The 16,913-nt window shown below is 35.5% G+C and overlaps 1 protein-coding gene across 1 annotated transcript in view; it reads left to right on the top strand.

The window, feature by feature from the left end:
• The window catches only part of ADSS2 (adenylosuccinate synthase 2), a 44,055-nt gene that overhangs the window by 21,647 nt on the left and 5,495 nt on the right, over positions 1–16,913 (top strand). The window contains exons 3-11 of the mRNA XM_076334222.1: positions 1,203–1,271; positions 2,020–2,070; positions 4,317–4,383; positions 8,163–8,270; positions 8,563–8,644; positions 10,410–10,536; positions 13,374–13,528; positions 13,952–14,076; positions 15,140–15,237. Coding sequence (XP_076190337.1) covers positions 1,203–1,271; positions 2,020–2,070; positions 4,317–4,383; positions 8,163–8,270; positions 8,563–8,644; positions 10,410–10,536; positions 13,374–13,528; positions 13,952–14,076; positions 15,140–15,237 — 882 coding nt within the window. The remainder of the gene's footprint in view (positions 1–1,202; positions 1,272–2,019; positions 2,071–4,316; positions 4,384–8,162; positions 8,271–8,562; positions 8,645–10,409; positions 10,537–13,373; positions 13,529–13,951; positions 14,077–15,139; positions 15,238–16,913) is intronic.

Genomic DNA, 16,913 nt, shown 5'->3' with positions numbered 1-16,913 from the left:
TTTGAGGGCTGTGGCAGATGATACTACTTTTATTCTCCTTTGATGTGTTACTGTATTACGTTTCTTTAAAAGTTTATTGCTTGAAAACAGTAAAAAAGGATGCCCATTTGCCATGTTTTGTTTGGTGGACTCAGGGTTGAGTAGGAAAGACCCCATCCTTTAAAAACACAGTAGGCAGGAGAGAGCTTTTTACAAATCCTCTTGTCTGTATCTGCTATCTGTTGGTCTTGTCTGTTCTGAAGTTTGTTGTTCTAGCTTCTTTTAGGTCTGCCTTGTGTTTAAAATCTTTTTTGGAAAAAAAAATTATCTGGCTTAGGATTCCACTGAAAGGGCTTATAGGTTCAAAAAAAGGGCAAAAATTATTGGAGTATTATGAGAGATTATTACTATTGATTAGGACTGTACCATGAAGGTCATATTGAAGAAGTATACTTTGTATTTTGCTGTTTAGAATGCTTTTATCTATATGAAATTAGGTTATATGCAAATAGTTTCAAATGGCAGGTCCCTTCATTCTTTAGCTAGATGTTATCATAGTGATAGCTTTGCATTTACTGAGTTTGGTATGACCTTAAGATGGTTCAGTTTTGCTATATGGAAATGCTCCTTCTTAGGCACTCAGTGATGCTGGTTAATTGTATGAGCTAGTAGTCTCTTTCTGAGCAATGTGACAGCTGTAGGAAAGCCAGCTTGCTTTTGATAGAGCTTTGTCCTCTGTTATTTTTGCTCATCTGTTAACAACCCCAACTCTATTTACGGAATATTTTGTGTCTGTTTACAGCAGAAGAGTGCCGGAGGGGATGCTAGTGTTTATAATGATGATAGAAATGTGCTAAGCTTTTGAAAAACAATGGGGTTATTAAAATGAAGTACAAAGAGGGAAGTTAATTTTAGATATGAGGAAGAGGAAGCTGCATTCTGGACTGTCCCACAATGCTGTTACTGTTTGTTCTGATCTAAACTGAAAGTTTGTTGAGTTTATTAAAATGATTCAATGCATGTAGTTAGAAACACATACTTTAGGTGTAAATCAGTCTTTTACAGACAAATTCCTAAGAATAGAAATTGCAATGTCTTGAAAGTTTAAAAACTTAAATAAAATACTCTATATACAATACATGAAGTGTCTTTGAATTGTTTGGAATATTTTTTCCATGCTCAAAGTAACTCATTAAATTTTGTGTAATGGTTGTTTTCTTTAGGAAATGGTGTTGTAATTCATTTGCCAGGACTCTTTGAAGAAGCTGAAAAAAACTTAAAGAAAGGAAAAGGTGAGAAAATTTTAAGATACTACTCTTAAAATAGTTCGCAGGACTCTCCTCAAAAGATTCAGGTAGATGCCGCCTCTGTAGAGGTTACATACAATGTGTTTTTCCAGAACTCCATTTAGCTGCTAGTTTCTGACAGGAGTCTTGCTAGAAGTCCCAGGGCCCTCATGGGAAGACAGACAAAAGGAGTCTCTGTACAGTTTCAGAAGAGGACATGTTCTAAATATGAATTATCTGCAGACATTTTTCTTTGCTTAAAGCAGTGAATTTAAGAAGTGAAACAACTTGTTTAAGTGTGTTACCTGTTCATAGTTGTTTTACCTCTTACAATATTAGTGTACAGTTTGATGTGTGTTAATGTAAACAAATGCTGTGGTAATCACTTCTTGATTCAGAACTCAGTTTTTGGATACTTTCTGTTATGTCTGTGGCCATGCTTGGCAGCAGTCTACTTATAAGTGAGGTAAATCAATGGTCTAGATTATTCAAAACCAAAAAGCTACTAATTGATTGCTGAAATTGAGGAACTAGTAGAATAGCTAGAATTCTTCCTCAGAATAAGCCTGACTTTCTCAGCTTTATAGGCTGATGCCAAGTTTTAATTATTGAGATCTACTTTTATTCCTCTGGAACATTATCGCTCAATCTTTAAATAGATTGACTGAAGTCTAAACATGAAAAGTATTTATACATCAGAATACAAAAATGCTATACAAAACATAATTTGAACTATTTCATTTTGTCTTTTAAGGGCTAGAAGGCTGGGAAAAAAGACTAATAATTTCTGACAGGGCTCATATTGGTAAGTTCCTGTTTGTGGTTTGGTTTTTTGTTGATTTTTTTTGTTAATCTTTGTTTTCTCTGAACTTTTCATGGCAGTAAAAGCGTGACGATTTTTAGCCATCTCTTTTTATAGGTATGTACTCTTCTTTGGATTAAGTGTCCATATGCTGCTTTGGTTTATTGAAGATCCTAGAAAAAAAATGACCACTCAGGACCCTCCCAGGTTTATATTCTAGTGACTCTTTAATCCTATTCCATAAGCATAACCTAGTGAGGAAAGCAGGTTCACTTTCCAAACCAAAGATTAGAGGTGCAAAGCAGTCAAAAAGCAGTTGAGAAGTTAATTGACTGAAGGATTCATTTCACCCTGTGGTGTAAAAGCAGTGTGGCTTATAGCAACTTTTCTGCTGGGAAACTATGTGACTGGGCATGACTTCCAAACGAACAGGCTCCCTATGAAGTAAATTGCCACATACTTCAGAAAGGAGACTTTATGGGAAGGACTCTATAGGGGTGGAGAGAATGGCTGCCCTTTTCGCAGGGATCTCATCAGTCAAGCGTTGATTCCAGCCTATGTTCCAGACAACTCTGGAGTTTGGAGCCTGGAGTAAAATAGTGTTTAGAGTCTAAATCGCCAACACAGAGCTTCAGAGGCTCTTCCTGTATCAGTCCTAGGACATCTTTATTACATAAATTCATCCTTTAAATTAGATCTTTAGATATTGTAACATAATAGTTACGTAACTGCATGTATTAGGAAATGGGCTTATTGCTGCTCTGGTAGTCATCTTCTGAAGATGCAAACATTTTAGGACTTTATCAGATAAGAGCTTGTAACACCGGAAAAAAGGTTTTGCTTTTGGTTCTGCTATTTTTTTTTTTTTTTTAAAACTATCTGGAATAGCTTAGTGAGTAAACATGTTATTTCAGAATAAATACGTTTTTACTTTAGAGTAACTACTGAGTTTGATGTAGCTGAGTAACTGTTCCTAAGTTACTAAAATCCCTTTTGAGAGTAGAATCACTGTCGGTGAATTACTTGGAAATGACTAGATTATTAGAAAAACTGTTCTGCGATGATTATATTGCAATGGCAGTACTGTGAAGTTTTCATAGCTAAATGGGTCCTGAGTAGAAAGGACTGGTTATTGACTGTCACTCATAATCATTCAACCTCATAATATAAATGAACTTTCAGAATGCTTCTGTTTAGAAAGTTTTGATGACAGTCTGGAGATCTGTTACCATGATAAATATGCCTTCTCTAAAATGGGTATTGGCGATCTGTGAATGATTAATCTGTAACAAAAGATCAACCAAAAATAGGTTCAAGCTGCTGGGGATAATCTAATCCTTTAAATTAGGGGGATGTGTGGAAATAAGCGCAAAGATAAATTGGTAAGGCAAACAAGGAAAACCACTCTTGTTCTAGAGAGACTAGAGTACATATTAAATTAGTCTGTTTCTTGCAAGTTTTCAGTCTTTCTTGTGTAATGTATAGATTAGTCGTTTAACTTTCGGGAGATAGTACTTAAGAAAAATAAGCTGGCTTCTGTTAACCTGCAAACTGTTGCACCGCTGTTTGTATTTGACATGAGTCTTGTCAGATTTTTTTTTTTTTTTTTTGCTTTTATGGTAGACAAAGAATTGGTGCAAGGAATACTTTGCATAATCTTTGTCAATAATATGTAATGCTTTAAAAAAAATAATCAGGGCTTGTGGAGATGACTTCTGTTTACATAACAGACGGTGGGAGCTTTTGTATTTCCAAATGTATTTTAATTGATGTTGTCTAAAACGTAAAAATAAAATGGTTTAAGAAATCTTTAGAATGAATGGGAATGTTTACTTAAAGTTCCCACCTTAAATTTCAGCAGTATGATGTTTTTTACTATAACCTGTTTTCCAGGATTTTTTTCAACTGCATGTTTTCTTTGCTTGTTGTCCATACATTCTTTTGGGCCACTAGAAAGCTGAAATGTCTTAGTTATTCTGTGGGAGGTGTATACACAGTCTGCAAGTATTCTACAAAATAAACACTTAAAAAAAAGTCTCTGAAAAACCTCAGAACTTTTTTCCTGTGGAAAAATGTAGCTTGTAAAAGAGGAGAAAAAACTGTTTGTCATTTTATTTGCTTCTCTTCAGTGTGTATATTTTTGTTTTCAACATTGATAAACAGGGCTAGGGTTGGTTTGAAGAAATCATTACTGATATGGTAATATGTTTCACACAAATTTTCTACTTAAGTTATTTTTATTTTCTTAGTATTTGATTTCCACCAAGCTGCTGATGGCATCCAAGAACAGCAGAGACAAGAACAAGCGGGAAAGAAGTAGGTAGTTTTATTTTTGTCAAACATAGGATGACTTAGTACAAACATATGACTTAATACATTGGATTTCTGTTACTGTTTGTCATCGAGTTTAAAAAAGTATTCATTATCCTTGTAACGTTTCAATGTGGAGTATGCAGGGATCATTTCTTACACTTTTGTCCTCCAGTGGCTAGCAAAAGATTACATGCTTAATGAAAAGGTTATATCTTGATATTTTTGCCTTATGAAAAAGCTCCTAGTTCCTAATTTGCTTTATAAAAAGGGTTCCTGCTTCTTAATGTTTTAATTGTTTACTGGAGGTATTAGTTTCTGTAAAAATATATTTCTGTTTATGAAGATTGAAGGACCCCTTTGTCATCTCCAAATAACTGAAAGGTCTGATATGACTAATTTTGGTATATCATGATGCTTCATTGTCAGAAGCGCATGTAAATTTTTCACATTGTCTACTACATCCTGCTACTGACTTTCTGAAGCTTTTGAAACTTCTAGAAACTAGCTGCTATGTTTCTAACTTGTGATTTCCAAGTAGCTCGCTAGTTCTTGGGGATGGGGAAGAAGCTGGCAGAATTAACTGTGACATGTCTACAGCTGGAAAGTGTTGCAGCACTATAGACTTCTGAGATACCAGTAAACTTAATCTCTCTTCTTGGAAGTTTGTCTGTGTGGAGGAAAAGCAATTCAGTCTTCCTTACTGAGACCTGTAAAAGGTATCATCCATGACAATAACCTTTAAGAGAGTTTCTGATTTGGGCATATCTTGCTTCACACAGGTTGCTATTGAGTGATAACTTGTCAATTATTCTTACACTGGGTCATTTTCACACTTGACTGTGCTGTACCAGCTGTCTCATTACCTGTTGTTTTAGGAATTAAAAAGTAAACAGGAAGAACATACATACATATATATATATGGAAGACTAGACATATATTTTTTTATGAGCCAGTATGTGTATATCAGCTATTCTTGAATGTTTATGGAGTGCAAGCTAAAATTTTTATATAAAAATATTTGAGATTCAAAACACTGTCAGTCACTCAGCTACTTGTGAGAAGGAACCACTTTATTAGTTAGTGTTAAAGATTGTAAGGGAAAGCCCAAGGAAGAAATAACCACTTTTCTCCAATTAATTTGTTTTAAAGAAACGCAGGAAAAAAAGTTACTTTCAAAGCTAAAAAAAAGTTACATTCAAAGCTAAAAAACTGAAGTCACTCTTAAAAGTGCTGTATTTCTTCTTTCTGCGGGGTTCTTGAAATTCTGCAACAATCATACGGTTTTCAAGCTTGTTAAAACTGCTGATGGATAGAAAGTACTAAGCTATCTATTTCCTCCTAAATTTTAAGGCTAAGTGACTGTAATGGGGGAAGTACTACTACAGGCTGGCTAAGAACAGGCTATCATAAACTGATTATCAAAAGACTGTTTCCTGTTTGTTGAGGGTGGGATGGGGAATTGAAATAGCCTGCTAGCATGTCTAACTGTAGATTTGACTGCCTAGCATATTTGGTATTAAAATTCTTTTGGGTCTAACACTGCAAAGTTGATCATTATAAATAGTAAGTTTATTTTTTATTTTAACTGAATGCTTTTATCTGTTCAAATGTAGCTCAAAAACAGTCACAAGTAAGGCTCATGTAGCTTCCCTTGCAGAAAGGTTATAGAAAAGGTAATCTAATATAGTATATTATGCTTATACAATTGTTTTAACTTCTATAAATACAACCTTCCGACCACTTAACTCTTTTATAAATTGGCATGTCTTAATGAAACAAAATAAATGGAAACCAACTCCTCCTCAAAAAAATTCTCTGTGGAATGTATGAATTGGGGTGGAGGCTAGAGTCAGTTATTTAAGCCACAATGTCCTGGTCTGGTTAAATGATACTGTGTGATGCAAAGTTGATTAGAATGTCTAATTCTGTCTAGAGGCAAACATATCACTCCCTGAGATTACTCAGTATTGAGTATAATTTGTTTTTTTCCAAGATTATTGTTTTGAATCTACTCCAAACTACAAATGACCTAACTAAAATGAATTACATACTGATTATGAACTGTGTTTCAGTTCATTCACGTATCAATTGGTACCCTTTAACATAAAGTTTAGTTACGACGTGTGTGTACCTTCTACTTGAAATGGAGTCCCTCTTGAACTGAGTTATGGTATGGTACTATCCTGGTTTCGGCTGGGATAGAGTTAATTTTCTCCTGAGTAGCTGGCATAGTGCTGTGTTTTGGATTTAGGATGAGAATAGTGTTGATAACACACCGATGTGTTAGTTGTTGCTAAGTAGTGCTTACACTAAGTGAAGGACTTTTCAGCTTCCCATGCTCTACCGACTGAGAAGGCTGGAGGTGCACAAGGAGCTGGGAGGGGGCACAGCCAGGACAGCTGACCCAAACTGGCCACAGGGACATTCCATACCATGTGACGTCATGCTCAGTACATCAACTGGGGGAAAGCTGGCCAGGGGGGGCCGCTGCTTGGGGGACTGGCTGGGCATCGGTCGGTGGGTGGTGAGCAATTGCATCATGCATCACTTGCTTTGTATATTCTTTTATTTTTATTATTAGTACTACTATTACTATTTTATTTTATTTCAATTATTAAACTGTTGTTATCTCAACCCACGAGTTTTCTCACTTTTCCAATTCTCTTCCTCATCCCACCAGGGGGGAGAGTGAGCCAGTGGCTGTGTGGTGCTCAGTTGCTGGCTGGGGTTAAACCACAACAGATACCTTCAAGGCAGGTTGAAGAAATCTGGGCCACTCTGCACATGCAGAATTTATAATTGAAGTAGATAAGGATTTGTGTGTCTGCTCAGGGGGGAAAAAAAAAACCCCAAACAAAAAACAACAAAAACCCAAACCAGTTAAAACTAAGTTCAAAACTAAGCTTAGCAATGTACAGCACACTTCTGAAAATGCTGTGCACCTGTTCACTTCTTAAAAAGTGACTTAATCTTTTGAGAGCGATGGGGATGATGTTTGATAATCTGCCTGTGATGAGTGCAGTTTGGCTCCATTTTGGTAACTACTTAGCAAGACTCTGGCAGAAAACACTTTCTGAACTAGCTGTACTTCTCTGACAGTGAAGTCAGTGCAAGCAAGTTGTATCTTATGATGTCACTGACTTAAGCTGAAAAAGGCTTTTCAGGCAGAGTGAGTAGGTAAGGGTAAGAAAAAGAACAGGTTTTCAGAATCAGCTACAGTGGAAAATCTATTCCTGAACCCTTTCTAACGTACAGCATTTTGAGTATCCTTGTCACTCTTAGATGCTCAGCAGTGTTTTCTGTTTTCCTGGCTCCAACTGAGGCATTTAGAATTAAATGAAATATTTATTACATACAAACTTGAAATCCATACTGTTTGTGCTGTTGCTTTATGGAGGACTTTCTTTAGGTCTTCAGGACAGTTTTTTAAGAAGGTGTTTAGTTAGTTTCAGTTCATAGTTCTGAAGGATGTCTTGGCATTGAGTTCCTTAAGTATAAAAGTTGGGAATCGTGTACAAATAAATACATAAGAGTTCACTAAAGTATGAAAAGGTATTGGTTTAAAAACAAGTATGTAGAAGATTAATATATTAATGTCTATAAACAGTGATATTCTGAAACTATGTTGCATACTAAAAGTACCTCGTGTTTTAAATGCTTAAAACAAGGTTCTAAATGCTTGCAATTAACAGCACTTCATTTTATGCCAAGGATGTATTAGCTTTAAAGAAAAAACCCTTAGTTTTATATCAAGAATAACTCCTGTTATTATCTTTTGAAAGTTTGGGAACTACCAAAAAAGGAATTGGTCCAGTATATTCTTCAAAAGCAGCTCGAAGTGGACTCAGAATGTGTGATCTTGTTTCTGATTTTGATGAATTTTCTGAGAGGTAATTTCTGTATTTTAATGCACAGTTGTAAACACAGTTTTCGGTTTCTGGGTAGTAACCTGTGTAAGCATTTACATCTGGTTGCTGTTACTTTTTTTAATTTTTTTTTTTAATATGGGAATAATTTTATTTATAATTTTATTAAATTATTTATAATTATTGAAATATTTTATTGTTTAAAATTTTTAAATCACCAAATAATTGCAGATATGTAACCAGTAAAACCTAAGGTTGGTGGGGGCGTGAGGAGGAAAACAAACAAAAACCTTAGTGAAGCTTTTTTGCCTTCCAGGTTCAAAGTGTTAGCCAATCAGTACAAAGCGATATATCCTACCTTAGAGATAGATATTGAAGGGGAATTGAAAAAGCTCAAGGTAAGCCTGCTTCTGCTGTTAAATGATATAATCACTGTGTGCAGTTACCGATATGTAAATCTCTTGGTGACTGACGCTTGTGTGAGGAGTTAAAACATAATACATATCATGGGAAATTGGTATGTATCAATTTTAAAGAGTCTGCTAGTGTCCTTAAAGACACTTTTGACCCCGCTTAATGCAGCATTTCAAAACTTGGTTTCAAGAGAAATATTGTAAACTTTAACGAAAAGGCTTGTATAGGGAGAATTATTTTTGACTTCCACTTGCTCAAACATACTGGCTAGGAGAAAAAAAACCAAGATTGTAGTTGGGGAAGGTATGTTTCATTGAAAGTAGAATATTAATTCATTGTGTCAAACTTAAGAACTGAACTAAATTATTATTTTAAGTAATAAACCTTAAGGAAAAAAAATACTGTCTAACAACATAGAAAAATGTAAGTTGATAGCAGCAGAACTAAGGAAGCCTGATTGCCAGCTTGGTTAATTATGAATTCTGATCTGATGTTTTCCCTGCAGTTGGGAGAGTTGTGAGATTTCTCACTGGTATTAATTCTCTTATGCCAAATAGTGCGATTTTTGAGGTGCACCCAAGTTCTCACTTGAAAAAATTGTCAGGTGTCTTACCCAGCCTTTTGTTCATGCATTTTATAGAAACTTAACTGCATGAGATTTTTTTTTTTACCCCTTAGAAAACTTCAACCAAATTCGACAAATTGTTTAAAACCATTGTGTGGAACAGGGGAGGGCGTGCACAGTTACATGTTTAATTCTTTCAGAAAATCAGGCCAAAGAAATCATCCTTCTTGTATCTTTAGTTGCCACTAAACTCAGTTTACCAGCTCTAGAATGGAGTATATGGGAGTTCTTAGCATTTCTGTTTGTCTTACTTTAAGTAATATCTGTTACGCATGTTGAGTTGTAGTATTTTTATCAATATGTAGACCTAAAAATCAGTTACAGTTGAGTGTTGTATAATGCTTTATAGTTTACTTAATACACATTAGGATTACAGAATATCTGAAACTCATTGTTAGGGTGGAAACGTATTATGTATTTGTAGCTTGACAAAAATTACTTGGACTTCATGTTTGTTTTATGCTAATGCCCTTGATTAAATTCTGAAAGACAAAGTGTTATATATCATGTGAAGTGAATCATTAGAATGAGAACTTCATATGTTCTCATGGAGGAAAAAGGCTATGTACCAAGTGTTAACCTGAACATTACTGGCTTTGACATCCAGCTACTCAGTGGCGTTCAGGCACTTGACCTTAATTCCAATAAATAACTTTTTACTTTTACTTACAAACATACTTGTATATATATCACAAATTAATGCTGCTTTACAGTTCTGTGCATTTGTTGGCTTCACATGGCCAGAAGTGGAACCCCCCACATGCTGGTCTTGGGGGGGAAATTTTGAACACTTGGAAATGAAATACTGAATACAGTAAAGTATTGTGATTATGCTTAAGCTTGAATATTTCTAAAGCATTTTAAAAGTTTGGATTTTATTTCTTCCCCCCCCCCCCCCCCCCCTTCTTTCTTTCCCCCTAGAAAGAGCATACATGTCTATTGTCTGAGTCTAATGTTCTTCCTTCCCTTGTTCACATATTATGGCATATTTAGCATTTGTTTATGTTTGCCTTTCCTTTTCAAAAGGAATAAGAGCATTGTTGCGAGGGAGCAATAGCACTTGTACTCTGGCTGGCTTTATCATAATGAAATTATACTATACAATAGTCTTTTGTATTATTCAGGGCTGCATGGAAAAAATAAAACCAATGGTAAAGGATGGTGTTTATTTCATGTATGAGGCTTTACATGGACCACCAAAGAAGATCTTAGTAGAAGGTGCAAATGCAGCACTGCTGGACATAGATTTTGGTAGGTATAACCTTTTTGAGACGCACGTTGCTATATACTTATGTTGTGAAAGAGGAACACTAAATATAAGCTCTTCTGTGCTTAGCTGTTCTAATGGCAGAAGTGTTTTGTATTTTGGAAGAATAGTACTCTCTATGACTAGCAAATAATTAGAGGGGGGAAAAGAGTTTTTAATTAAATTCTTTCAAAAAGCTTTAGACTCTCCCAAGATTAATTATTTGAATGACAGTAAAGATCAGGTGATTTTTCTTAAATAGAGTGTAGCTATTACTTCACTGTCTATGAATTTCATATGAAATAACTCACAGTTGTATACATCTATGGAAAACACCTGAGAAGAAAAATGGAGAGCTTTGAGAGGCAAAGTATATATGCAAAATACTGATTTTTGAAGAATCAGCTTGCATTTTTTTTAAACCCTTTATATAACACCTAGTTTTCCCCTGTTTCACGATGTAAGGAAAGATGTTGGGAATCTGGATTGCTAAGGAGGCAAGAGTGAAAAGATTATCCCAATGAATTTGAAATTATAAATGATGCAGTTTTTCTTAAAACACTAATTTTGCTAATAAAATTAGAAACTTCTTGATAGAAGCAGCTTTTTTTTTAAATGAGATTATGATGTTTGTTATCATTATATTGTAAGGACAGATAAATTATTATACCTCTGTATAGGCATAAGCAGCCTATATGATTGGCTCCTGCATTTTGTCACATTTTTCTTCAGTCTCACTAGCCTTGTAACTGCATCGTTTTTATTGATGGCAAGATGCTTAAGCCTGAAATTGAAGCCTGTAAGGACTACTGTCAAACAAATACAACAAAGTACGCGCTCTGCTTTCCACTGGTAGGAGTTCTGATATTGGGCGTTTTCAAACATTGAGTTTGAAAGCCTCTTCTTTTAAGAGGAAGATGTGTCTAAGACTAGTCACTATAAGCATAAGCACCAAGTTTTCCCGTGATAATCTGAATATTGGAAGAAACTGCCTTTTTTAACAAGTGGGGAAAAAAAAAAAAGGAAAGTCTTTAAATACGCTTGTCACAGGGAAATGTTTGATACAAACCTGAGATACTTGCAGAAAACTTGGGGGGTGTTGTTTTTTGTAAGTAGTGAGGATTTTAAATTTCATATAAGTATAGGAAATGCAAATAGTTTGAAACTCATCAGGTATGTCTATAATATGTACAGAGTTGTTTGTGTCACTCAGATTTTTTTTCTCCTGCCTGTGCTGTGAGACCCACACACAGAGAGAATATCTGCTCTCCTTAGGTAGATACCATCAGTGGATTGGACACTTGGGTTAAAAATAGACAAGTCCTAGTCAAAAGATTTGACAATGTCAAATTTGATTATTGAGCTTTCTGAATGAGGCTATTTTCCGTGCCTCGGTGCACAGAAGTCTTAATACTGAAGTGAGTTTTATGAACGTGTGTCTGTTCGCAGTGAAGACGGTAAGTCCCCAGCCTTGCAGTCCATCCCGCTTTTCTGGAGCATGCAATGAAGCTCGCATGTGCGTGTGTCTGGGAGTGGGGGCGTGTGTGTGTGTGGTCTTCTGTGTTTTTAAACACCGAGTGAGGATAAACCAATGTCAATATACCAGGCTGGGAGCTGAAAATGAGTAAGAAGTGTCTCATTGACTCTGTTTGTAACATCCACAAGCTATATTTACCTGTCAGTAAAGAAAAGCTCAACTACTGTGTCCGAAGAAAGATAAAGACTAATTAGTGCTTGCAAACTGCTGTTACCTATCACCTGTAAGCCTGGGTTTTTCTCTTGAGAGATTTAAGCAAAAGAAGCAAGACGTACCTGAAGCTAGTCTGCAAAACCTCACTGAAGAGACTCTGAAAGATTTTTTACTTTTTAAAGTTGTCTGTATTGCTTTCAATTCCTTTTGTCTTGGCTGTTCCTCTCTTACCTATCTCTGACTTTTACACCAAAAGAAAAAAAAAAAGTCTGAAGCATGAGGTAGAAGTCTCTCGCTTATATGTAGTTACTGTGTGGCTGAAGCATTTGTTCACAATTCAAATCAACTAAGGACTGGCATGGTCTCTTTCATCTTCCATTACTTTAAAAAAAAAAAAAAGTGTAAACCTAAGGATTTTGAGATGTTTAACTATTTTACGTGTCCAGGCTGCTTTTTAAGAAGACTGAATATTTAACTAGAGACAAACTCTCACCACTAATGAACTAGACTATATTCCCAAAGTCTGTTTTTTTTTTTCCTTTTCTTTAATTTTCTTTAATTGTGGAAATAATTTTTTTCATTTGATTATGTAAGCAAAATTGTTCTTTCCAGAATTCTACGTTTCTTTGCAATTTCTTACCCTTATAATGTGCTGACCAGTTTGTAGAGCTTGGGTTTTGGGGTTTTTTTAATCTCCCAAAATGAAAAATGGTAAACCTGTATTTTCTAACCTTTTAATACCATTTTCTGAAGAGTCTTCCTTCAAATTTTCACATTGTTCTACTAGTGAGTATATTTTATATAAGATAGCAAGGCATGGTTTTCTGGTGTCTTATTCCAATTTTTGAGTTGTATGATCATTCAGAATTGTTATGTTGTCAACTTTTGCCTCTGTATCAGTCGAAGTAAGTGGTAAGATTTCTACCTTTTTCAATAAAGAAGGATCAGACAATGTAAATACAAAGCTAAGAGCTCATTAAATATGTTCTTGACCGCAAAATAAATTTACTGTGCGTTTTGTTTTGTTTTTTAGTGTTGTAAAACCTAGGTAAGTGCAATGCAAGTACTATTCCTCACCAGGGTAGATTTTTTTTTTTTAATAGTTTAAAAGCAGTGTTTTAATAAGTTTTTAAACCCAATTTTTTTTAATAGGCACATATCCTTTTGTGACTTCATCAAACTGCACAGTTGGAGGTGTGTGTACAGGTCTGGGCATGCCACCACAGAATGTCGGGGAAGTGTACGGAGTTGTGAAAGCATATACAACGAGAGTTGGAATTGGTGCCTTTCCTACAGAACAAAATAATGTGAGTATTATCAGCCCTAGATGTGACCTGTAACTGGGTGAAATAACTTGGTGTGTCTGTCATATGTTAAATCAGTGTTACTTGTTAAATGCAAGTAGCTGGCGGTATGTTTGGATATCTCATTCTTCTGATTCTAGATTGAGCTTACAGGACTGCCAAATCTGATTGTCAGTTTCTCAGACCTTCCTATGGAATAGAAGGCTAGAGCAGGAACAAATTTTGAGAGATTTGCTCAAATAGCGTTCTCTTGAATTAGAAATAGCATTTTGTATTTCTATTTTCATCTCAATGGACAACTTTGTGAAAAATTGGGGGAAGAACTTTTAAGGTAATTTACAATATCGTAAAATGCTGTTAAGTATACACCTGCATCATGTATTGCAAATAAAAAAAGGCTCATGTAATAGTATTACTCTTTGTTAGGAAATTGGAGAATTGCTGCAAATGAGAGGTAAAGAGTTTGGTGTTACCACTGGTAGAAAGAGAAGATGTGGCTGGCTGGACCTTGTGTTACTCCGATATGCCTACATGATTAATGGATTTACTGCGTGAGTTATTTTGACAGCTTTGCTGGCAACTTGACATAAAATCATGAAATGCTACAGATTACTGTAAACTGTACATATACTAGTTAGTAACATTCAGACTGTTCGTATTGATTTGTTGATTGTTTTGATATTTTGATAAATTAACTGTCACTTATTTTTCCTATCATTAAATGTTTTTATATTTGACATTTTCATACTTGTAAATTTTTGTTTCCTTTACTTGTAGCACATCGTTATTTCTCATTTAAAATGATCCAAGAAGCACTTATGTATCTTAGTACTTGATGCTTTGAGCTATCCCAACCCCTGCCATCCCACCAAACCAAATCAAATGCATTACAAGGGCCTTAAAACCTGATACAGTTTGTGGGGTTTTGTTTTGTTAGTTTGTTTTCAAAATAAGACAGATGGGAACCCATCAGTATCTTCAGCAGTATGTGTAAATGTAGAAAATTTGGATATGACTTTGGGATTTTAATTAAAATAAAAAATAGGTGTCTGAAACAAAACTGGTATAAAATTTCTAGTAGATCAAATTGTGTAAATATATGCTTTACTTAAATTTTCCTGGTTTTCTTGTCCTTTGTGGTTTTTATTTAAAATAGGATGCAGCCAGGTATTTACAGAGCCAGTGTTTGATTATTTTGCTGCCTTCGCTGTAGGACAGGAACATTTGGCAGAGGACGGGAACAGACAGCAACAGGCATCATGCTATGAAACCATCTCAAGTGAATGGTCATAAAGTATCTTGGCAGCACCCTGACCAATTAAAATTCTAACACTTAAAGCTATAGACCAGTCACTTTAATTGGACAATACCTGTTCTTTGAATTTTGCCATTTTTTTACAGTACTAGATCTAAGGACGCAACAAAAAGGCTGTTTGAGTTTTCTTCTTTTTAAAGTCACACCAGATAAATAGATTAGTGCCATACGAGATATTTTTCTAAGGAAAGATAATTAATTGCAATGTGCAGGAATCAATTTTTCTTTTGGTATTTTTACAATGTGATGAGAGTTGAGAGTTGTTGAACTTGTTTAATCAGCGTGATGTTTCTTTATAGATTGGCGCTTACCAAATTGGATATCTTGGATGTATTTCCAGAAATCAAAGTTGGTGTTGCATACAAACTAGATGGTGAAATCATACCTCATTTTCCTGGTAAGACTGCTTGTTTAACTATTTTAGATTTTAGTGAAATGTAGTCTGATACTTAAATGCGTTTGGCTTGTAAAATTTATGACAGGAATGTGTTACTTCAGCATCAAGCCATTAATGTCTTCCCAGATGCACCAGAGACACCCTGTACCACACCTGTACCCACACTGTAAAGACACCTTTACCAAATACTGTCCTTTTCTACTAGAAAGATGCAAAGTGCTATATAAAGCTTCTTAAACGTAAATGTTGTTACTGCTTTATCCCTTTCCTTTAATACAGCCTGCATTACCTTCAGTCTAAATTGGAAGCTTGTTTCACACTCCAAACCCAGTGTCTTATTCCCACTACTGTATTCATCCCCTCTTCTAGCAGGACAAGTCTTCATTTAAGCATGCGGTGAACCGCATGAGAACTGATCCAGTTGAAAAGCCAGGTTTTTCTCTCCCTTTGTTATTTTTCTAACAGTTCAGTTCCCTTTAATGGTTCACAGAGCAGCCAAAAACCTGTCAAACCTACGCAATGGAAAAGAGGGAAAAGGGGTGGGGGAGGAAATGGGCAATTAGTTTAGGTGAAAGCAAAACCATTTTCTAATGCAGGACCATCATACATCAGCTCAGCATGGTAGAAACTATACCTCCTCAGGAGGACAGCGGTCATTTTAGTGATCACTTTTACCTGAAAAGTGTATCAGCATGTTAAAATAATCAAATATCACAAAACATTGTTTTCATGGGTAATGTATCTTTTTCAGTTTGCTATAGTAGAGAGACTCCAGAAAAAGGAAGAACATTAGCCGGTACTAAAGATTGGACTTCCTGATTTTCTAATGTGCGCATAGATGCCCATTTCCATTCTAACTTTTACCTCAGGGTTTGAGGTTTGGTCACATGTTACAATTTTTCATATGATATCATCAGCAGAGAACTTTTTGTGAATGAGGAGATCAACTGTAGTAATCAGATACAACTCTCAGCAGGACTTACGTAGTGTAAAGATGTAATTATGTATAAAGGAATAAGTGATGATCTGCCGGCAGTCCTTGAAAATAGCACATATCTGTTAGGGAAATTCATAAGGAGTTAACAAAAAAAAAAAAAAATCTGTTTCTCCATGTGCTTGGGGGACTTCTCTAATTGATTTGCCCTCCAGTATCCAAACGAAAGTGCCAGTTACAATCTGAATGCATACTGCATGACATGGCACGCACTTTTATTCAGGAAATTTAGTACTCATCTTGCACTAAACCAGGGAATGCTTTTCTCTTTTTAAGATGCAGATATTCCCTGATTGATACCCTTATCAAAATATTAAGGAAATTTGTATGTACTTTAGGTGGCCTTTGAACATAATGGAGTTTGCACGTTTGGATTGAGAACTACTCAGTAAATGCTTCATCTGTAGCCCTGTTATCTAACCTGGGGGCTGTTTGGACTGTCTTGTGCTCAAGCCAGGAGGACCTTCTCTGGCAGTCTATCATTAAAGATGGCATGAACAGGCAGACATGTTTTCCAGTACTAAGACTTCAGTGATTACTTTTTTTTTCCCCTTCATTGTGTCTCTCAGATGGGACCAGAATCTTTTTACAACTCCTGAGGGCAGACTTTGATCCCTGTATATGCCCAGGTAACAGATAGCTGACGTTTGGTCATATCAGCACAACGTGGTTCACCTGCCTA

This window comes from Aptenodytes patagonicus, chromosome 3, assembly GCF_965638725.1.
Source record: "Aptenodytes patagonicus chromosome 3, bAptPat1.pri.cur, whole genome shotgun sequence".
NCBI lineage: Eukaryota > Metazoa > Chordata > Aves > Sphenisciformes > Spheniscidae > Aptenodytes > Aptenodytes patagonicus.
The sequence above is the reverse complement of the archived record's forward strand: the minus strand, read 5'-3'. Positions and strand labels throughout refer to the sequence as shown.